General features: G+C 57.3%; 5 protein-coding genes and 1 pseudogene across 5 annotated transcripts, besides 7 other annotated features; 5 read left to right on the top strand and 1 right to left on the bottom strand.

The window, feature by feature from the left end:
• Positions 1–22,605: part of a sequence feature (areas not merged during assembly with more than two copies in the genome that could not be assigned to a particular haplotype) that runs on past the window's edge.
• Positions 2,503–2,916, bottom strand: Tc00.1047053509493.120 (uncharacterized protein; the record flags this gene model as incomplete). Its single annotated transcript, XM_808383.1, has 1 exon — positions 2,503–2,916. One exon carries the CDS (start codon positions 2,914–2,916, stop codon positions 2,503–2,505), a length of 414 nt encoding a protein of 137 aa, XP_813476.1.
• On the top strand, positions 4,949–5,542 carry Tc00.1047053509493.110 (mucin TcMUCII, putative; the record flags this gene model as incomplete). Its single annotated transcript, XM_808382.1, has 1 exon — positions 4,949–5,542. The coding sequence occupies one exon, from the start codon at positions 4,949–4,951 to the stop codon at positions 5,540–5,542; it is 594 nt and encodes a 197-aa protein (XP_813475.1).
• Positions 5,349–5,430: a microsatellite.
• On the top strand, positions 5,798–7,627 carry Tc00.1047053509493.100 (annotated as a pseudogene).
• Positions 6,421–6,540: a microsatellite.
• Positions 10,714–10,734: a microsatellite.
• Tc00.1047053509493.80 (mucin TcMUCII, putative) lies at positions 11,167–12,060 on the top strand (the record flags this gene model as incomplete). The annotated part of the gene is made up of 1 exon (XM_808381.1): positions 11,167–12,060. One exon carries the CDS (start codon positions 11,167–11,169, stop codon positions 12,058–12,060), a length of 894 nt encoding a protein of 297 aa, XP_813474.1.
• Positions 11,867–11,948: a microsatellite.
• On the top strand, positions 18,698–19,501 carry Tc00.1047053509493.60 (uncharacterized protein; the record flags this gene model as incomplete). The annotated part of the gene is made up of 1 exon (XM_808380.1): positions 18,698–19,501. One exon carries the CDS (start codon positions 18,698–18,700, stop codon positions 19,499–19,501), a length of 804 nt encoding a protein of 267 aa, XP_813473.1.
• Positions 19,020–19,039: a microsatellite.
• Positions 20,506–21,174, top strand: Tc00.1047053509493.39 (mucin TcMUCII, putative; the record flags this gene model as incomplete). Its single annotated transcript, XM_808384.1, has 1 exon — positions 20,506–21,174. One exon carries the CDS (start codon positions 20,506–20,508, stop codon positions 21,172–21,174), a length of 669 nt encoding a protein of 222 aa, XP_813477.1.
• Positions 20,975–21,062: a microsatellite.

The following is a 22,605-nucleotide window of genomic DNA, read 5'->3' as shown; positions in this document are numbered from 1 at the left end:
CCGGGTTTTAGGACTGGAACGATGTGGGCTCGTCGCCACTGGACCGGAATCGTGCCGGCTGTCCGGCTGTGGTTGATGCGCCGGAGAGGGAGTCGGAGACACTTCGTCGAAAGATGTGGTAGCGCCTCGCTGTAGACTTCGTCCGGTCCGGGGCCTTGCCGTACGGTGTGCTGCGCAGCGCTGCACGCAGTTCCGTACGATTAAAAGAGGCATCCAGAGAGAGGGGAGAGAAGGAACCTATCGAAGATGAGGCGGCCGACTCGTTGTTGTTCTGCGGCCTAAGAAGGGGAGGGAGAAGAAATACACAAGGACTTGTTTTCTCCGTTTTTTCCCGTTGGAAGACCCAATCGCCTTGCGAGGTGGGGAGGAATCCAAGATTGAGCGCATCCGCTGCTCTCCTTGCTGTCCTGAAATTATTCTTGCGGCCATCGCGCATCAACGCCGTTGTGGGAGACGGAATTGATGTCTTTTTACGTCCGGAATGTATTTTTTAGGCGAGTGGTTTGCCTGGGTTTAACTTGCTGATGCGACGCCGATATTTGCTGCACGAGCGCTCTCGGAGTAGGAGGAAGAATTGGCTCCTTGCCCGTTGCGTCTCTGCTTCACGGTCGGGCGTCGGTAACTGCAGACAGCGGGCCTTGCTGTCGGTAGCAATCCGCTCTGCCTTCGCAAGGGTGTCGCCCCGGAGCTTGGGATCATCCTTGTGCATGCCGCGGGGTCAATGCCGTCGAAGTGAAACTGCAAGTGCTCTCGTAAAAGCTTTAATGCCGGTTGATTGCTTTTTATGGTCGCATGCTGGAAGTTGTGCGTCGAGGTCGTTGGCGAAGGACTCCCACTTGGACTTCCACCAGCTGTAGAAAACTCGACGCACAGAAGTGGGTGCCGAGGGCATGGTATCCTTAAATGCCTGACGCAGCGTGAGTGCCAACACATAGTGGTCACTGAGCGGCGGCACATTGGCTGTCCAGTTGGACACGGTAAGATGCCTTGACCATGTCCGGTCGATACAGGATCTCTCTCTTGCACCACGAGCATGCTTTGTTTCACCAGGGGTGTTAACCAAGGTGCGTCCTGCATCCGTGCGCGGTTGTATAAAATTCTACAGCGGAGTTGCTTGGAGGGGTCTCCAGGAAGGGCTCCCACCGTGGGCGACGCACGTTGAAATCTCCACACGGAATGAGCGGCGACGAGACCGAGAGGCAGCTCAGCAACCGCCTAGGGGTTGTGTCGGTTGCGGCGGTGGTCTCATATAGGTGCTCGCCACAATAAGATCACGGTTCTGGCCCAGCGCGAATTGGACCATCACTTCGAGGCTGGAATCACGTTGAGGAGTGATGAGGTGCATGCGCTTGGAGCGGAGGTTTTTCCGCACCAACACCGCTGCAACACATTCCTTGCGGATACGTGATTGTGCGTGGAGCACACACTCTCCAGTATGCATGCTGGCGATCTGCTCCGACGACTTCCATGTCTCCCGGATGGCTATCATGTCTGCTCCCTGCGCCATTAATGTTGCGAGTTTGGCCGGCGTCAGTGAGGGAACGGTCATCCGGGGTGCTGCTATGGGGCTCGGGCTCCGCTCAACGTCTCCGCCTCGCAGTAGCTTTTGCCTCTGTGCGTCACTTACGGCACGCAGACGACACGTGTAGCGCTGGTAATCGCCGACGAAATCCGGCAGCAGTGAAACCCGCTCGTCCGTCGCATCGTCTGAATCCCACTTGCTGCGATCCCCACTGCCGTCTGCACACTTCGTGCTTGCGTGCCCCCTGGTGGCCGGGATATGGTTTGGCCCTTCGCGCTGTATGCGCTTGAATTGTCCTTTCGCGACTCTTCGCTTGTCTTGGCCCCTGGCCCCGGCGGTGTATTGAATGCGTTGCTGCGCCATCTTGTACCCGCAGCCCGCTGCTCGCTCGGAGCGATGAGTAGCACCTCCCTTGCTGACGGCAGCCTGCGAAGTTCCTGGGAAACGGGGGATACTACTTGCATCCGCAGACACGGGAAGAACGCATGCCGCACGGAGAGTTGTCGGCCCCTCCCGCTGCTCTCTGTCCTACTAGGGGTGAGCGAAGGACTGGTCCACCGCCGCCTGTCAGCGCTGCTGGCACGCCACCGACGTCAGCCTCGATTAACGCCACGACGCACGGTCTCCGACGTGGTGACGCCTGTCCGTGACGAAACGGCACGAGGGCCGAGCGAGCGCATCGCCGTGGAGTGTGGGCGTCGCAGGGGCGGCGTCCCGCGCTGCACCCTCACCGTCGCCGCTCTCTCGCAGTCCCGACCGGCATCTCGACTGCGTTCGACACCGTTGACGATGGGCGATTGCTGGCCGAACTCGGCGACCTCCCGCGCCTGTGCTGTCGAGCCCAACACTGGTTGCGCAGCCACCTGGGAGGCGGCCGCGTTGGGGTGAGTGATCGCAAACAATATTTCCGACAGTAGCTCGCCTCAGCCGGGGCAGCCCACTGCAGCACGTGGACAACACTGGTACGAGGAACACTTCTTTTACGGGTGTGAGCTGCTGCCGTGCGTGGTGCATGGACTATTTGATTGTGTGGGGAGGTGCATGGAGTGACGAATACTTCTGTTTGGCGTGTCGCGGTGTGTTGGAATGATGTTCGGAGAACATGTGAGGGGTGTTGTGTGCAGTTTGTGTGTCTTCTCTGGTGGAGCCGACATGTGTGCGGGGATTGTGGCATTGCTGGCTGACAGCTCCACGCCACTTTTCGGCATTCCTGGATGTGCTGAGGAATGACGGCTGGCGACCAGCGTGTTGGTGCTACTGGTGGGAATAAGTGCATCGGGAATAGGCCGTTTTCTCTTTCCGTGCTGGAGCCGATGAACTGGCACGAGGGCACCGGCTGCAGGCTGCCTGCCAGCACGTGTGAGCAGCGGATCCATGCACACACAGACGCTCATCGCAAGAGCTTGTGCGATCACAGTGGCTTTTGTGGCGTGCTTTTGTGGGCGTCAGCCCGTCGGAGAATGTGTGAAGCAAACGGCTGACTGCACGCGAGGAAAATAAGTGCGTGCACTGTGCCGTGTTTCGGCGTCGATGGCAGCGCGGCAGGAGGCCCGTGCTGGCAACTGAGATCTTTGCGTGGCGAGGGATGTCGGTGTTGATTTTGGATCGTCGAGGGTGAAATGAATTTGCTGCTGCCCGTGTGTGTGGCCACTCCGGCAGAGAGCGAACACAAAAGGGAGGGATGCAGGCGCTGCGTGTGTGTGTGCAGGTGCCATGCAACAACGTCACAACAAACATGCTGCGACTCGGTGACCCTCACATTGCTGTGGTCCTCACGAGCAGCCCAGGCACGGCCCGCATCGATGCACTTAGTGGAAGGAGTGAGGCATCTTTTGAGGCGCTGCAGGGAGCAGGATGTGTTGACGCAGCCACGACGTGCATGGAGTGTCACGATGGCACAGCCGGCTGTGGCTGGTGGAATATTTGCTTCTCGGAGGCAACAGAGAGAGAGAGAGAGCTGCTGCTGCTGACGTCGTTGCTGCCTTTTCTGGCCTCCCATGCCGATTATCGTCTGTCCGCTGATCATGGGTGGTGTGCCTCCACTAGTGACGTCGTCTGCAGGCATTCCACAGCACCAGCGAAACACACATCATGTCGCATGCTTTGGCTGTGGATGTGGTGTCGTGAATGCAGCCGGCATTATTTTGCCCGACTCCTTTTCACTGCCTTGCGATAAATAGATGCGTCGCCGCCCGAGTCATTCACTGCAGCTCCGTGTGTTGTGCTGCCGGCACAATACTCTCGTGTTGTCTGGCGCCTGGCTGACAGTCAAGCACCACTGCGCTGGGACATGCAGGGATGCGGACTGCCGCTCACGGTGTTGGGCACCGCTGTTTGGATGCGGCGGCCACACGAGCGGATGTATTGTGGCACAATCAAATGCGTAAAATACGCGGAATCACAGCGGCTGCAATAATATCGACGGTGTGGCACCACGGAATGTGTGAGGGGTGATGCATGATGAATCAGAGTGGGCGGCATGCGAGGGAAGTGCACCGCGACGGAGCGTCGCCCCCCCCCCTCAGCCTGCAGGGGAATGTACGCCCACAAAATATATGGTCGAGGCACCACCAAACACGCATGCCCTTCTGTGCAGCAATAAATAGGAGCGAAGGTGCGTTCTGGTGCGTGGGAGTCCACTCACATATTCCCATTTCCACCGCAATAAACGGCGAGGAATCAGGTGCCACAGCAACGAAGGAGGAAATAAAAACATCTATTGCAGCACTTTACCAGCGAAAAGCAGGAACAACACAAATTGAATTATTGGCTGCACCAACACAATAAAAATTCACAAGAGAAGGAAACAGTTGTGCGCACTGCGGGAACCCCAACACACGATGCAGGCATGAAGGTTTACCCTCCGCAAAAACAATAACAACATATGCAGGCATCTTCCACCCTCCAAAAAGAAACAAAAATAAATGGCTGCTTTATTCCATTCCTTGCGCTTGACTTTGCGTGTGCTGCTGCTGATGCGGTGGTGGCTGCGCTTCCCGTGGACCAACAATCCACGTGGTGTGCGGGGATCTATTCTTTTTCATGGCTACTTTGCTTTTGTGTTGCTGTGTGCGCTGCACCTATTCTCGTGTGTGCGTGCCCTCCGTGAGGGGTGCCGACACGACGGACCGCTCTCGCCGTATGTACATGCGGTGGAGCCTTGTGTGCCGCTCCTGTTTGCTTCTCCCTCCTCCATCTGTGTGTTGGTGTTGCGGCAGGGCTGTGTGTGTGTGTGTGCCCGCTGCCGTGGATTGGAGTGTGTGTCGTGCGTGGTGTGCGGCGTACGGTGCATGCCTGGCCGCTGCCCTCTCCTCATGTGTGTGTTTGCCCTCTGTGTGTGTCTGCCGCACCTCTCGTCTCTCCTGTTGCTCTCCATGTCCCTCACTGTGCAGATCAGCTCCACACCACTGAACGACCACACTCACGATGATGACGTGCCGTCTGCTGTGCGCCCTGTTGGTGCTTGCCCTGTGCTGCTGCCCGTCCGTGTGCGTGACAGCGACGGAGGGTAGCGGAGAACAAAAAGGGGCCAACGGTTCACCAACTGCTCTGTCACCGGGAGCAGGTGGTGCAGGGCAATCAAATACTTCCACGGGGCCAAGTTCAACAGCTCCGGACGTTGCGTTACCGAAACCCGGAAATCAGGACAGTCAGCAACCCGCTCCGGCAGGGAGTTCAGATGCAGAAAGTCCGGGGCCTATTCCAAAAGAAGAACAAGGTCCGCGCACCGATGCGTCAGGGTCGTCTGGTGGGTCCGCTAACTCAAATAAATCGTCAAGTTCCGTGACCGGTACGGTATTGGCACAAAGTCAGAAGGAAAATGCGCCAACAACAACAACCACGACTACGACAAAAGCACCAACTACCACCACCACTACGACTACGGAGGCGCCAACTACAACCACCACTCGCGCACCGTCACTTCTTCGCGAAAGCGACGGCAGCCTCAGCAGCTCTGCGTGGGTGTGTGCCCCGCTGCTGCTCGCCGTATCCGCGCTGGCGTACACCACTCTGGGCTGAAGAATTGTGTGCGGGCTGTGCGTGCCAGCACTCAACCGCGGGGACTTGTGTGCGTCCACTGTGGTCCGATGTGCTAAACAGGATAAAATAATGATTGTGTTTTGCTTCACTTGCTTCCGCTGCCCTGCTGTGTGCTCCTTGCCGCTCCCCGCATCCGTCACGTTGAACGCACCCCAGACACACTCATGTGCATGGCACGCACACAACTGATTGCGTGGAGTCACATTTGAGGATGGGTGCGTGCGCGCTGGAGCCATGCTGTGCAGCCCTTTGTTTTGTGTGTTTACATTTTTAACTTCATTGCTGTTCGTTTACCTGTGTTTTGTTTCTAATTGTTTTGTGTGTTTTTCTGTTTGCTTGCTGCGGGGCGTTGTGTGTTTTTGCCCTTTCACTGCTTTCAACTGCCTCATGGTGTGTGTGCGCTGCCGCTGCTGGGCTGCTGCCATTTGTGACTGTGCGGTGGCTGTGCGTGGTGTAGCGGCCGTGTCTCTCCTTTTGCTTCCGCTCTGCGTTGACGGGGAGTTAGTTTGTGCTGAAGGCTGCAGGCAAGTGACAGGAGTGATGGCGATGATGATGGCTGGCCGTGTGCTGCTGGTGTGTGCCCTCTGCGTGCTGTGGTGCGGTGCCGGCGGGGCTGATGCGAGTAATCTCGAGAACAACGCAGTTGGCGCCTGCATGGTGTCGTGGGTGTTGAATACGAATAAATCGTATGCGCCGAGCGGATGTGACAAAACGGCGCTGACGCTGCCTTTACGATCGGTCTTGTCCATCACTGCCGTTGCAGCTTCGACTGACCCATTGGTGACTGGTGCAGCCGAAAATAAATCGGATTTGGCTCCAAGTTCAGGTGCTGATTTCGGTGGTGCCGGTTCTCCTCCTGGTCGCGGAGGTGGAGGTGGAGGCGGTAGAGACGACGGTGCTGGCGGTCCTGCTGGTGTTGGAGGTGCCAGTGGCAGTCAAGCTCGTGGCGGCAAAGCTTCTGTTGGCGGTGGTGGTGGCTCAAATGGAGGTTCTAAAGCACGTGTTGGTGGCTCTTTGAAGTCCCCTGCTTCGGATGTCAAGTCCCCATCTCCTGTTCTCGGTGATGGTGGCAGTTCTCCTGGGGCTCCTACGGGAAGTGTAGGTTCTGACGGAAGCAAATGTTTCATTTTGGGCTCCTTTTCTTCTGGTGGTCGCAGTCAACCTGATGTTGGCAGTCCAGGTGGTGATGCATCTTTGAGCACTCCTGTTGCTGGTGGTAAGTCCCCACCCTCCATCACCGACGAGAGTGATGCGTTGGAGAAGACCGGCGCTGCGGCATCCACAAAGGGAGGGAAACCTCAAGAAGCAGGTGAGCAGTCAGAAGCAAATCGTGCACGGAACGAATTGCCCGAATTGTCGGCACCAGCGGAGTCAACACCCGAAGCACAAGAAGACTCTCCCAGTAGACAAGAAAAACCAGAAAGTGAAGCTGCTGGTAGGGCTGCAACTGGAGACGAGAAACGGCGGAGTAATGCGGAGGCACAAGGCCCTTCCGCCGTGATGTCCACCGCCAGCACCAGCAACGGTAGGAGAAGAACGACCAACAGCGGTGGCAGTTCCGGCAGGAGGAAGCCCAACGGCACAAACAGACTCGCAAACCTTGACAGAAGAAAGGACAAAAACGTCACCGTCACCAAACAAAAAGGAGCCTGAAGAGACAGAACCTACTTCTGGAGATGGTGTGGCAGAACAACAGGGTCAAGGCACTGTTTTACCGGATCTGAGGGGTGGACCTACCGGCAGCCCGGCGGAAGTAACGGCATCATCCATCTCTACAAGTGGCAGTGGTGATGGCCGGAGTAGGGCGGATGAGAATGACGACAACAGCAAAGGGCCCAACCCCGGAACGCCACACAACGACCCCGAAGCCAGTCATACCAACGTTGCGCCCACGGCCAGTAAGACAAAACCACGTACAGCGAAAGCAGCAGCTACCGCTCCAGCAAATGGTACGGCTACGCCTGGCAGCAGTGACGGCAGCACCGCGGTCTCCCACACCACCTCCCCTCTTTTGCTTCCTCTTGTTGCGTGTGCGGCTGCGGCTGCGGTGGTGGCCGCGTGAGAGTGAGGGAGAGAGAGCCGTGCACCGCCCGCACACACTCTCGTCCTTCTCTCTCTGTGTGTATGTCCCCTTGCATGGACTCTCACCCTCACCTCACCCCACGAGGCACACACAATAATGTGCCCATTGTGTATATGCATGCACACCCATGCAGGCCCGTTGGTGCTCTCTTTTGCACGACACGCACCGCTGCCGTCCTGCCTGGCTGCATGGGCGGAGCACCGTAACTGTTTCTGTTTTGTTTTTATTGCATTGATTGGGCGACCTCTCTCTCTCTCCCTCTGTGTGTGTGTTTTGCTTTACGGAAGCAATGAGAGTGTGTGCGCTGGTCGTCGCACCTGTTGCTGCGCGTCCCCACTGCTGGGTGGACGCCCCCACGCTTCGGCTTTTTGTTGTTGGTATTTTTTATCCTCTGCCTGTGTTGTGGTTGAGTGCACCCATCTTACTTTTTTTGATTGCTGGTTTGCTTTGACTGCGGACGCCTGATTCCTCTTTGTGTGTTCTCACATTGTTTTCTTTCTCCTTCTAAAAGTGTCAGCCATTCGTATCCTTGTAAAGCCACCACGTCCTTTCTTTTCCACATACGCCATGCGTCAGTTGATCCACGTCACCCCACGGTCTGCAGCGCTGCTGGAGCTGCTTGTGATGATGCCTGCGACGGGAATTGCCAGCGAGTGCTTTGCTGCCACCCTGACGTATCCTTTGCTTCCTTGACGATGTAGGGCGTACCGACGGCGCGTGGGCGTCTGTGGTGCTGGTGAGGCACGTGCGTCTCAAACCGTATGATGCGTCGCAGGTGTGCAGCGTCGTTTCGAAGCACCAATGGGCGTTTCTACTCATCATGGCGTCCACAACGGACCCGGATGGCAGCAGGAGGCACTGCGATTCCTTCTGGTGTTGTACAGCGACTTTGTTGGACGGCGCGCCTGATTGGCGTCTCTTGGGGCTTTTGTGGGAGAAGGTGGGAGGCTGAGGGCATTAGGACTGAATTGTTTTGAGTGGCTGCGTTCCGTTGACTTGCGGCCGGTCGTTGCACTCTTTTGGGGTTTGGCGGCCCGTCTCTTTTGTTTACTTCCCACCGCGGCACGTGGACAACACTGGTCCGAGGAACACTTGTTTGACGGGTGTGAGCTGCTGCCGTGCGTGGTGCATGGACTATTTGATTGTGTGGGGAGGTGCATGGAGTGACGAATACTTCTGTTTGCGTGTCGCGGTGTGTTGGAATGATGTTCGGAAAACATGTGAGGGGTGTTGTGTGTAGTTTGTGTGTCTTCTCTGGTGGAGCCGACATGTGTGCGGGATTGTGGTGTTGCTGGCTGACGGTTCCACGTCACTTTTCGGCATTCCTGGATGTGCTGAGGAATGACGGCTGGCGACCAGCGTGTTGGTGCTGCTGGTGGGAATAAGTGCACGAGGAATTGGCCATTTTCTCTTTCCCATGCTGGAGCCGATGAACTGGCACGAGGGCACCGGCTGCAGGCTGCCTGCCAGCACGTGTGAGCAGCGGATCCATGCACACACAGACGCTCATCGCAAGAGCCTGTGTGGTCACAGTGGCTTTTGTGGGCGTCAGCCCGTCGGAGAATGTGTGAAGCAAACGGCTGACTGCACACGAGGAAAATAAGTGCGTGCACTGTGCCGTGTTTCGGCGTCGATGGCAGAGCGGCAGGAGGCCCGTGCTGGCAACTGAGATCTTTGTGTGGCGAGGGATGTCGGTGTTGATTTTGGATCGTCGAGGGTGAAATGAATTTGCTGCTGCCCGTGTGTGTGGCCACTCCGGCGGAGGGCGAACACAAAAGGGAGGGATGCAGGCGCTGCGTGTGTGTGTGCAGGTGCCATGCAACAACGTCACAACAAACATGCTGCGACTCGGTGACCCTCACATTGCTGTGGTCCTCACGAGCAGCCCAGGCACGGCCCGCATCGATGCACTTAGTGGACGGAGTGAGGCATCTTTTGAGGCGCTGCAGGGAGCAGGATGTGTTGACGCAGCCACGACGTGCATGGAGTGTCACGATGGCACAGCCGGCTGTGGCTGGTGGAATATTTACTTCTCGGAGGCAACAGAGAGAGAGAGAGAGCTGCTGCTGCTGACGTCGTTGCTGCCTTTTGTGGCCTCCCATGCCGATTATTGTCTGTCCGCTGATCATGGGTGGTGTGCCTCCACTAGTGACGTCGTCTGCAGGCATTCCACAGCACCAGCGAAACGCACATCACGTCGCATGCTTTGGCTGTGGGTATGGTGTCGTGAATGCAGCCGGCATTATTTTGCCCGACTCCTTTTCACTGCCTTGCGACAAATAGATGCGTCGCCGCCCGAGTCATTCGCTGCAGCTCCGTGTGTTGTACTGCCGGCACAATACTCTCGTGTTGTCTGGCGCCTGGCTGACAGTCCAAGCACCACTGCGCTGGGGCATGCAAGGATGTGGACTGCCGCTCACGGTGTTGGGCACCGCTGTTTGGATGCGGCGGCCACACGAGCGGATGTATTGTGGCACAATCAAATGCGTAAAATACGCGTAATCACAGCGGCTGCAATAATACCAACGGTGTGGCACCACGGAGTATGTGAGGGGCGATGCATGATGAATCAGAGTGGGCGGCATGCGAGGGAAGTGCACCGCGACGGAGCGTCGCCCCGCCCTCAGCCTGCAGGGGAATGTACGCCCACAAAATATATGGTCGAGGCACCACCAAACACACATGCCCTTCTGTGCAGCAATAAATAGGAGCGAAGGTGCGTTCTGGTGCGTGGGAGTCCACTCACGTATTCCCATTTCCACCGCAATAAACGGCGAGGAATCAGGTGCCACAGCAACGAAGGAGGAAATAAAAACATCTATTGCAGCACTTTTACCAGCGAAAAGCAGGAACAACGCAAATTGAATTATTGGCTGCACCAACACAATAAAAATTCACAAGAGAAGGAAACAGTTGTGCACACTGCAGGAACCCCAACACACGATGCAGGCATGAAGGTTTACCCTCCGCAAAAACAATAACAACATATGCAGACATCTTCCACCCTCCAGAAAGAAACACAAATAAATGGCTGCTTTATTCCATTCCTTGCGCTTGACTTTGCGTGTGCTGCTGCTGCTGCTGCTGCGGTGGTGGCTGCGCTTCCCGTGGACCAACAACCCACGTGGTGTGCGGGGATCTATTCTTTTTCATGGTTACTTTGCTTTTGTGTTGCTGTGTGCGCTGCACCTATTCTCGTGTGTGCGTGCCCTCCGTGAGGGGTGCAGACACGACGGACCGCTCTCGCCGTATGTGCATGCGGTGGAGCCTTGTGTGCCGCTCCTGTTTGCTTCTCCCTCCTCCATCTGTGTGTTGGTGTTGCGGCAGGGCTGTGTGTGTGTGCCGTGGATTGGAGTGTGTGCTGCGTGGTGTGCGGCGTACGGTGCATGCCTGGCCGCTGCACTCTCCTCATGTGTGTTTGCCCTCTGTGTGTGTCTGCCGCACCTCTCGTCTCCCCTGTTGCTCTCCATGTCCCTCACTGTGCAGATCAGCTCCACACCACTGAACGACCACACTCACGATGATGACGTGCCGTCTGCTGTGCGCCCTGTTGGTGCTTGCCCTGTGCTGCTGCCCGTCCGCGTGCGTGACAGCGACTGCTGGAGATCCAAATAAGGGTGGCCCCGGTTTATCGCCTGCTCAGTCAGAGGGAGCAGGTGTTTCAGGGCAAGCAAATACTTCCAGGGCGTCAAGTTTAACACCTCCGACCGTTGCGTTACCGGGACCCGAAAATCAGGACGGTACGGGAGAAGCATCAGTCACGAGGATTGTTACCGGAAGAGGTACAGATGGAGTGACCGGTACGCCAGGGTTTACGGGGAACAGTGCGAAACAGCCACATGGTACGCCCAGTTCGCAAGGGGCAGGAGATTCGGCGAACCGTAATGGACAGGAACAAATTAGGGAGTCCAGTACGTCAGGTTCAGCAGAATCGACCAAAAAGGTACAGGAACGGGCACCAAGTGGGGCGACTGGTGGGAAAGGGCCCTCAAGTCAGCCCAGTAATGGGAAGACACAAATTGTGAAACCCACATCACAAGGATCAAGTGAGGGAACCGATGTGCCGGGGAGTTCAAATACCGAAGGTCCAGAGACTATTCCAAAACAGGGACCAGGTGAGTCCGATGGGTCAGGGTCGTCAGGTGGGTCCGCTAACCCAGCTGCAGCATCAAGTTCCGTGACCGGTACGGTATTGGCACAAAGTCAGAAGGAAAATGCGCCAACAACAACAACCACGACTACGACAAAAGCACCAACTACCACCACCACTACGACTACGGAGGCGCCAACTACAACGACCACCCGCGCACCGTCACTTCTTCGCGAAAGCGACGGCAGCCTCAGCAGCTCTGCGTGGGTGTGTGCCCCGCTGCTGCTCGCTCTGGCTGCGCTGGCGTACACCACTCTGGGCTGAAGAATTGTGTGCGGGCTGTGCGTGCCAGCACCCAACCGTGGGGACTTGTGTGCGTCCACTGTGGTCCGATGTGCTAAACAGGATAAAATAATGATTGTGTTTTGCTTCACTTGCTTCCGCTGCCCTGCTGTGTGCTCCTTGCCGCTCCCCGCATCCGTCACGTTGAACGCACCCCAGACACACTCATGTGCATGGCACGCACACAACTGATTGCGTGGAGTCGCATTTGAGGATGGGTGCGTGCGCGCTGGAGCCATACTGTGCAGCCCTTTGTTTTGTGTTTTTACATTTTAACTTCATTGCTGTTCGTTTACCTGTGTTTTGTTTCTAATTGTTTTGTGTGTTTTTCTGTTTGCTTGCTGCGGGGCGTTGTGTGTCTTTGCCCTTTCACTGCTTTCAACTGCCTCATGGTGTGTGTGCGCTGCGGCTGCTGGGCTGCTGCCATTTGTGACTGTGCGGTGGCTGTGCGTGGTGTAGCGGCCGTGTCTCTCCTTTTGCTTCCGCTCTGCGTTGACGGGGAGTTAGTTTTTGCTGAAGGCTGCAGGCAAGTGACAAGATTGATGGCGATGATGATGACTGGCCGTGGGCTCTGCGTCCTGTTGTCTCCTGCAGTGATGTGCAACAGCTCGTGCGTGTTTTTGGCGGCTGCTGCGACGGTGTGTGTGTGCGGCCCGCTGGTGATGGCGCGGTGACTGCTGAGCACGCGCGGGCTGTGATGGCCGCGGAAGGAGGACCGTGGCCGGTGGCTCTGGACGAAAGGGGAACGTGAACTCTGAGGTTGACAGCAATCAGGAAGACGAGGAGGGTGGAGAAAACACGGCGGGTGAGGACCCCAATCCGACCCCCGCAGGACCACTCACTGCTCCGACGAGGCAGGATCAATCCTGCAGCGACCCACTGCGAAGTAACAATTGCAATCCGTCCGGCACTGGCAGCGCCTCTGCCGCTCAGATGCGTGCAAGTGGACCGGAGTCTTTGGGCGGAGGGCACGCTGGTGGCGGGAGGACCTCCCAGGGAAGTGAGGCTTCGGAAAAAACCGTCACGGGAGAGTCACAGTGCCAGGGACGGCAAAGGAAACACCGCAAGACGATGAAGGAGGAGAACCCGGAGCGCAACACGAGGCCGACCAAACCACGAAAATGACTGTGATGACTTGTTGCGCAAAACAGCAGTGGAGCAGGAGGGTCACCAGCGAGGTCGCAAGGTGCGCCACGACCCGATGGTGGCGAGAATGCTCATTATTATTTTTCCCCTACTCTTACCGGCGCGTCTAGCTATACAATGCCATCCTGGTGCCGAGGAGGCGGTTGAGCAGCGGAAAAAGCTTCCTGCTATGAAGCGACTGCCATTGAGAGAACTTTTTGCTGCGTGGATCTTCCTGAATGCCCCGCCGTTGGCGCGCGGCGGAGGTGCCTGGGCATTCTAGAAGCAGTTGGCGAAAGGTTTCCTGCGTGTCAACTGGCGTGCCTTGAGGTTGGCTGATCCTGCAGTGGCGGAGACCGCTTCCTGGCACCACAGAACGAGTAGCGGTGAGTGTCTTGGCGAATGGTACGACGCCACTTGTTGCTGGGCTGGGTAGCAAAGCATGTCAGCGGGTCCGTGTGCCATATGGGTGCGATTCCATGTTCCGTGTGTTGTCCGATTGCCATGGTCTGCGTCGCATGCTGAGCCGCAGGCTCATTAGCATGCACTCCACAATGTCCGTAACAAAACTGCCGGTGCACGGACCGGCCGGCACGCATCAGTGTCAAGAGACGCTGCCAGATCCGGTCCTTGTTGAGGGCCGCTAGGAGAGCCTGGCTTTGTGTCGCCACAAGCGGGGTTTTTACGTCTGTGGTGGATCCGAGGGATAATCAGCCACTCCAGGGCCAGGAGCAGCGCACTGGATTCCGTCCTGCAGCTTCAAGGGCGTGTGCCGCAGTTGTTACTTACTTTCTCTATTATCTGCGAGGAATGCAGGGATGAAGGCGGTATGCCAACGCAGGCTGGCGCGGGAACGTCGAAATCGCCATCCGTTGCGAGTATCCACGAGCGGTGGCTGTGCAGCGCTGGAGCCTCTTCGCTGACTCTGCGCTTTTCCCGTATCAGCTCTTTGTCGTCGGTGATTGAGTGGTCTATCGGAAGTTCCACACCGATGGTGACCCGGTGAGCGGAGGCCGCAGACCAGGGAGGAATGGAGCTGCGAAAGAACCGCTCTTCGCGTGGTGAGCTCTCGGTGATGCCGTAGCCCTTTGCGCATGCGTCTACAAAGGCATATAGCTCGTGCCGAGACAACGGCGGGATGCGGAAACCAGCGCGAGGCGAAGGCTCAGAAGTTGATCTCCGCTCCCAGTCCGTCTGACAATTGCGTGTGTTATCAAACATGGAGAGCCGCGTGCAGGCGGACGACGTGGAGCGGCGGTATATTTGCTTCTAGGGGTGCGGATTCCGGGTCGACAGTGCTCGGAACTCCGCTGACGATGCGTGCCAGACCTGCGTACGTCTCTTGCATCTCATTCTTCGCTGAATCCGTCGCTACTGCCCATATGAGCTCGCTGCCGTAGCGCAATTTGGATGCGCCGTATCCGATGATGAACGTGCGTGGGTCATGTGGAGATGGCCCCGCCTCTTTATGCGCAATGCTGCGTGGCTGCGATATCCGTTGCGAGGCGGCCGCCACATTTAGCGTCAGTTGCGGATCGAGATCCATGCCGAGAAGCTTCGCAGTTCGCGATGCCCCCATGGTCATGACTGGAATTTTACATCCAGCCACTTCCAGCGGCCGCTTTCCCTTGCGATCATAGTTTGACTCCGTGTGCGTGGAGAGTGTGAACCAAGCGGCTTTGCACTTTGACGGGATGATGGCCAGGCCACTTTACTGACCCCGCGCGTGCAGTTTTTTGAGGACCGTGTTGGCTGCGGGAATGGTGTCTTCCCGAGAGTGGCCGTTGATTACAATGGAGAGGTCGTCCGCGTGCATGTCTGCTGTGACGCCTGGGAAGCCGTTCAGCAGGTTGAGAAGTGGGTGTGCGTAAAGGGAGAGCAAAAATGTGTTCCCAATACGGACCCCTGAGGAGCTCCTCGCAGCGTGGAAGACCGATCGCCGTGTCTGTGGCCAACTCGTGTCTTCGCGCAGCGGCCACGCAGAAATTTTCCAAGCCACCTTCGGCAGTTCACCCCGGAATATTGGCCGGCAAGCGACTGAGGACTCGATGAACAATGAACTCAAAGGCCTTGCTGGAGTCTACCAGCACCAACGGAGCCCGATGGGGTCTGCAGTGGAGCTGGCTTCCAGCACCGCTCTTCTTGGGAAGGTTCGCTTGGAAGTAATCGGTTCTGTTATGCTCCACTTCGTGTATCAGATGTGCCAGCTGCATCGTCGTGGTACGCGTACTACGGCACGCATGCTGGTGCGGACGAGGCGTCCACAGCCATAGCAGTCTCCTCAATGCCATTTTCTCAGCAGCCTTACCCACGATGGAAGGAAGGCTGATGGGTCGATATGACTCCGTTAGCGCCGGCGAATTACCGGGTTTCAGGACTGGGACGATGGTGGCTCGTCGCCACTGGACCGGAATCGTGCCGGCTGTCCGGCTGTGGTTGATGCGGCGAAGAGGGAGTCGGAGACACTTCGTCGAAAGGTGTGGTAGCGCCCCGCTGTGGACTTCGTCCGGTCCGGGGCCTTGCCGTACGGTGTGCTGCGCAGCGCTGCACGCAGTTCCGTACGATTAAAAGAGGCATCCAGAGAGAGGGGAGAGAAGGAACCTATCGAAGATGAGGCGGCCGACTCGTTGTTGTTCTGCGGCCTAAGAAGGGGAGGGAGAAGAAATACACAAGGACTTGTTTTCTCCGTTTTTTCCCGTTGGAAGACCCAATCGCCTTGCGAGGTGGGGAGGAATCCAAGATTGAGCGCATCCGCTGCTCTCCTTGCTGTCCTGAAATTACTCTTGCGGCCATCGCACATCAACGCCGTTGTGGGAGACGGAATTGATGTCTTTTTACGTCCGGAATTTATTTTTTAGGCGAGTGGTTTGCCTGGGTTTAACTTGCTGATGCGACGCCGATATTTGCTGCGCGGACGCTCACGGAGTAGGAGGAGGAATTGGCTCCTTGCCCGTTGCGTCTCTGTTTCACGGTCGGGCGTCGGTAACTGCAGACAGCGGGCCTTGCTGTCGGTAGCAATCCGCTCTGCCTTCGCAAGGGTGTCGCCCCGGAGCTTGGGATCATCCTTGTGCATGCCGCGGGGTCAATGCCGTCGAAGTGAAACTGCAAGTGCTCTCGTAAAAGCTTTAATGCCGGTTGATTGCTTTTTATGGTCGCATGCTGGAAGTTGTGCGTCGAGGTCGTTGGCGAAGGACTCCCACTTGGACTTCCACCAGCTGTAGAAAACTCGACGTACCGAAGTGGGTGCCGAGGGCATGGTATCCTTAAATGCCTGATGCAGCGTGAATGTCAACACATAGTGGTCACTGAGCGGCGGCACATTGGCTGTCCAGTCGGACACGGTAAGATGCCTTGACCATGTCCGGTCGATACAGGATCTCTCTCTTGCACCACGAGCATGCTTTGTTTCACCAGGGGTGTTAACCAAGGTGTGTCCTGCATCCGTGCGCGGTTGTATAAAATTCTACAGCGGAGTTGCTTGGAGGGGTCTCGAGGAAGGGCTCCCACCGTGGGCGACGCACGCTGAAATCTCCACACGGAATGAGCGGCGACGAGACCGAGAGGCAGCTCAGCAACCGCCTAGGGGTTGTGTCGGTTGCGGCGGTGGTCTCATATAGGTGCTCGCTACAATAAGATCACGGTTCTGGCCCAGCGCGAATTGGACCACCACTTCGAGGCTGGAATCACGTTGAGGAGTGATGAGGGGCATACGCTTGGAGCGGAGGTTTTTCCGCACCAGCACCGCTGCAACAAATTCCTTGCGGATACGTGATTGTGCGTGGGGCACATACTCTCCAGTATGCATGCTGGCGATCTGCTCCGACGACTTCCAGGTCTCCCGGATGGCTATCATGTCTGCTCCTTGCGCCATTAATGTTGCGAGTTTGGCCGGCGTCAGTGAGGGAACGGTCATCTGGAGTGCTGCTATGGGGCTCGGGCTCCGCTCAACGTCTCCGCCTCGCAGTAGCTTTTGCCTCTGTGCGTCACATACGGCACGCAGACGACACGTGTAGCGCTGGTAAGCGCCGACGAAATCCGGCAGCAGTGAAACCCGCTCGTCCGTCGCATCGTCTGAATCCCACTTGCTGCGATCCCCACTGCCGTCTGCACACTTCGTGCTTGCGTGCCCCCTGGTGACCGGGATGTGGTTTGGCCCTTCGCGCTGTATGCGCTTGAATTGTCCTTTCGCGACTCTTCGCTTGTCTTGGCCCCTGGCCCCGGCGGTGTATTGAATGCGTTGCTGCGCCATCTTGTACCCGCAGCCCGCTGCTCGCTCAGAACGATGAGTGGCACCTCCCTTGCTGACGGCAGCCTGCGAAGTTCCCGGGAAACGGGGGACACTACTCGCATCCGCAGACACGGGAAGAACGCATGCCGCACGGAGAGTTGTCGGCCCCTCCCGCTGCTCTCTGTCCTGCTAGGGGTGAGCGAGGGACTGGTCCACCGCCGCCTGTCAGCGCTGCTGGCACGCCACCGCCGTCAGCCTCGATTAACGCCACGACGCACGGTCTCCGACGTGGTGACGCCTGTCCGTGACAAAACGGCACGAGGGCCGAACGAGCGCATCGCCGTGGAGTGTGGGCGTCGCAGGGGCGGCGTCCCGCGCTGCACCCTCACCGTCGCCGCTCTCTCGCAGTCCCGACCGGCATCTCGACTGCGTTCGGCACCGTTGACGATGGGCGAGTGCTGGCTGTGGTCTGCGGGCTCCCGCGCCTGTGCTGTCGAGCCCAACACTGGTTGCGCAGCCGCGTTGGGGTGAGTGATCGCAAACAATATTTCCGACAGTAGCTCGCCTCAGCCGGGGCAGCCCACTGCAGCACGCGGACAACACTGGTACGAGGAACACTTGTTTAGACGGGTGTGAGCTGCTGCCGTGCGTGGTGCATGGACTATTTGATTGTGTGGGGAGGTGCATGGAGTGACGAATACTTCTGTTTGGCGTGTCGCGGTGTGTTGGAATGATGTTCGGAAAACATGTGAGGGGTGTTGTGTGTAGTTTGTGTGTCTTCTCTGGTGGAGCCGACATGTGTGCGGGGATTGTGGCGTTGCTGGCTGACAGTTCCACGTCACTTTTCAGCATTTCTGGATGTGCTGAGGAATGACGGCTGGCGACCAGCGTGTTGGTGCTGCTGGTGGGAATAAGTGCGCTAGGAATTGGCCATTTTCTCTTTCCCATGCTGGAGCCGATGAACTGGCACGAGGGCACCGGCTGCAGGCTGCCTGCCAGCACGTGTGAGCAGCGGATCCATGCACACACGCAGACGCTCATCGCAAGAGCTTGTGTGGTCACAGTGGCTTTTGTGGCGTGCTTTTGTGGGTGTCAGCCCGTCGGAGAATGTGTGAAGCAAACGGCTGACGGAACACGAGGAAAATAAGTGCGTGCACTGTGCCGTGTTTCGGCGTCGATGGCAGAGCGGCAGGAGGCCCGTGCTGGCAACTGAGATCTTTGCGTGGCGAGGGATGTCGGTGTTGATTTTGGATCGTCGAGGGTGAAATGAATTTGCTGCTGCCCGTGTGTGTGGCCACTCCGGCGGACGGCGGACACAAAAGGGGAGGATGCAGGCGCTGCGTGTGTGTGTGCAGGTGCCATGCAACAACGTCACAACAAACATGCTGCGACTCGGTGACCCTCACATCGCTGTGGTCCTCACGAACAGCCCGGGCACGGCCCGCATCGATGCACTTAGTGGACGGAGTGAGGCATCTTTTGAGGCGCTGCAGGGAGCAGGATGTGTTGACGCAGCCACGACGTGCATGGAGTGTCACGATGGCACAGCCGGCTGTGGCTGGTGGAATAATTGCTTCTCGGAGGCAACAGAGAGAGAGAGAGAGAGAGCTGCTCCTGCTGCTGACGTCGTTGCTGCCTTTTGTGGCCTCCCATGCCGATTATTGTCTGTCCGCTGATCATGGGTGGTGTGCCTCCACTAGTGACGTCGTCTGCAGGCATTTCACAGCACCAGTGAAACGCACATCACGTCGCATGCTTTGGCTGTGGGTATGGTGTCGTGAATGCAGCCGGCATTATTTTGCCCGACTCCTTTTCACTGCCTTGCGGCAAATAGACGCGTCGCCGCCCGAGCCATTCGCTGCAGCTCCGTGTGCTGTACTGCCAGCACAATACTCTCGTGTTGTCTGGCGCCTGGCTGACAGTCAAGCACCACTGCGCTGGGACATGCAGGGATGCGGACTGCCGCTCACGGTGTTGGGCACCGCTGTTTGGATGCGGCGGCCACACGAGCGGATGTATTGTGGCGCAATCAAATGCGTAAAATATGCGGAATCACGGCAGCCGCAATAATACCAGCGGTGTGGCGCCACGGAGTATGTGAGGGGTGATGCATGATGAATCAGAGTGGGCGGCATGCGAGGGAAGTGCACCGCGACGGAGCGTCGCCCCGCCCTCAGCCTGCAGGGGAATGTACGCCCACAAAATATATGGTCGAGGCACCACCAAACACACATGCCCTTCTGTGCAGCAATAAATAGGAGCGAAGGTGCGTTCTGGTGCGTGGGAGTCCACTCACATATTCTCATTTCCACCGCAATAAACGGTGAGGAATCAGGTGCCACAGCAACGAAGGAGGAAACAAAAGCATCTATTGCAGCACTTTACCAGCGAAAAGCGGGAACAACGCAAATTGAATTATTGGCCGCAACAACACAATAAAAATTCACAAGAGAAGGAAACAGTTGTGCACACCGCAGGAACCCCAACACACGATGCAGGCATGAAGGTTTACCCTCCGCAAAAACAATAAGAACATATGCAGACATCTCCCACCCTCCAAAAAGAAACACAAATAAATGGCTGCTTTATTCCATTCCTTGCGCTTGACTTTGCGTGTGCTGCTGCTGATGCGGTGGTGGCTGCGCTTCCCGTGGACCAACAATCCACGTGGTGTGCGGGGATCTATTCTTTTTCATGGTTAATTTGCCGTTGTGTTGCTGTGTGCGCTGCACCTATTCTCGTGTGTGCGTGCCCTCCGTGAGGGGTGCCGACACGACGGACCGCTCTCGCCGTATGTACATGCGGTGGAGCCTTGTGTGCCGCTCCTGTTTGCTTCTCCCTCCTCCATCTGTGTGTTGGTGCTGCGGCAGGGCTGTGTGTGTGTGTGCCTGTTGCCGTGGATTGGAGTGTGTGCTGTGCGTGGTGTGCGGCGTACGGTGCATGCCTGGCCGCTGCCCTCTTCTCATGTGTGTTTGCCCTCTGTGTGTGTCTGCCGCACCTCTCGTCTCCCCTGTTGCTCTCCATGTCCCTCACTGTGCAGATCAGCTCCACACCACCGAACGACCACACTCACGATGATGACGTGCCGTCTGCTGTGCGCCCTGTTGGTGCTTGCCCTGTGCTGCTGCCCGTCCGTGTGCGTGACAGCAACTGGTGAAAAACAAGAAGGGGCCAACGGTTCAACGGCTGCTCAGCCACCGGAAGTAGGTGTTCCAGGACCCAATGGGACAGCGCCCCTAAGTCAGCCCAGTACTGTACAGACACAAGGTGAAATCCTCACATCACAAGGATCAAGTGCGGGAGCCGATACCGGAAGAAGTACAGGTGAGGCGGCTGATACGCCAGAGAATTCAGGTCCAACAATTCCGGTGTCTGATACAGAACAGGGACAGGATGGATCCGGTGGGTCAGGGAGTTCAGATACAACAAGTTCGGAGTCCATTCCAATACAGGAACAGCAACCAAGTGGGTCGAATAGCCCGGCAGCAGCATCAAGTTCCGTGACCGCGCCTGTATCGGCACAAAGTGAGAAGGAAAATGCGCCAACAACAACAACAACAACCACGAATACGACAAAAGCACCAACTGCCACCACCACTACGACTACAGAGGCGCCAACTACAACGACCACTCGCGCACCGTCACTTCTTCGCGAAAGCGACGGCAGCCTCAGCAGCTCTGCGTGGGTGTGTGCCCCGCTGCTGCTCGCCGTATCCGCGCTGGCGTACACCACTCTGGGCTGAAGAATTGTGTGCGGGCTGTGCGTGCCAGCACCCAACCGTGGGGACTTGTGTGCGTCCACTGTGGTCCGATGTGTTAAACAGGATAAAATAATGATTGTGTTTTGCTTCACTTGCTTCCGGTGCCCTGCTGCGTGCTCCTTGCCGCTCCCCGCATCCGTCACGTTGAACGCACCCCAGACACACTCATGTGCATGGCACGCACACAACTGATTGCGTGGAGTCACATTTGAGGATGGGTGCGTGCGTGCTGGAGCCATGCTGTGCAGCCCTTTGTTTTGTGTGTGTTGACATTTTTAACTTCATTGCTGTTCGTTTACCTGTGTTTTGTTTCTAATTGTTTTGTGTGTTTTTCTGTTTGCTTGCTGCGGGGCGTTGTGTGTTTTTGCCCTTTCACTGCTTTCAACTGCCTCATGGTGTGTGTGCGCTGCCGCTGCTGGGCTGCTGCCATTTGTGGCTGTGCGTGGTGTAGCGGTCGTGTCTCTTCTTCATCCTCCACTATGCGTTGACGGGGAGTTAGTTTTTGCTGAAGGCTGCAGGCAAGTGACAAGATTGATGGCGATGATGATGACTGGCCGTGGGCTCTGCGTCCTGTTGTCTCCTGCAGTGATGTGCAACAGCTCGTGCGTGTTTTTGGCGGCTGCTGCGACGGTGTGTGTGTGCGGCCCGCTGGTGATGGCGCGGTGACTGCTGAGCACGCGCGGGCTGTGATGGCCGCGGAAGGAGGACCGTGGCCGGTGGCTCTGGACGAAAGGGGAACGTGAACTCTGAGGTTGACAGCAATCAGGAAGACGAGGAGGGTGGAGAAAACACGGCGGGTGAGGACCCCAATCCGACCCCCGCAGGACCACTCACTGCTCCGACGAGGCAGGATCAATCCTGCAGCGACCCACTGCGAAGTAACAATTGCAATCCGTCCGGCACTGGCAGCGCCTCTGCCGCTCAGATGCGTGCAAGTGGACCGGAGTCTTTGGGCGGAGGGCACGCTGGTGGCGGGAGGACCTCCCAGGGAAGTGAGGCTTCGGAAAAAACCGTCACGGGAGAGTCACAGTGCCAGGGACGGCAAAGGAAACACCGCAAGACGATGAAGGAGGAGAACCCGGAGCGCAACACGAGGCCGACCAAACCACGAAAATGACTGTGATGACTTGTTGCGCAAAACAGCAGTGGAGCAGGAGGGTCACCAGCGAGGTCGCAAGGTGCGCCACGACCCGATGGTGGCGAGAATGCTCATTATTATTTTTCCCTACTCTTACCGGCGCGTCTAGCTATACAATGCCATCCTGGTGCCGAGGAGGCGGTTGAGCAGCGGAAAAAGCTTCCTGCTATGAAGCGACTGCCATTGAGAGAACTTTTTGCTGCGTGGATCTTCCTGAATGCCCCGCCGTTGGCGCGCGGCGGAGGTGCCTGGGCATTCTAGAAGCAGTTGGCGAA

The sequence above is a fragment of the Trypanosoma cruzi genome, genomic scaffold (genome assembly GCF_000209065.1).
Source record: "Trypanosoma cruzi strain CL Brener 1047053516005 genomic scaffold, whole genome shotgun sequence".
Taxonomy (NCBI): Eukaryota; Euglenozoa; class Kinetoplastea; order Trypanosomatida; family Trypanosomatidae; genus Trypanosoma; species Trypanosoma cruzi.
The sequence above is the reverse complement of the archived record's forward strand: the minus strand, read 5'-3'. Positions and strand labels throughout refer to the sequence as shown.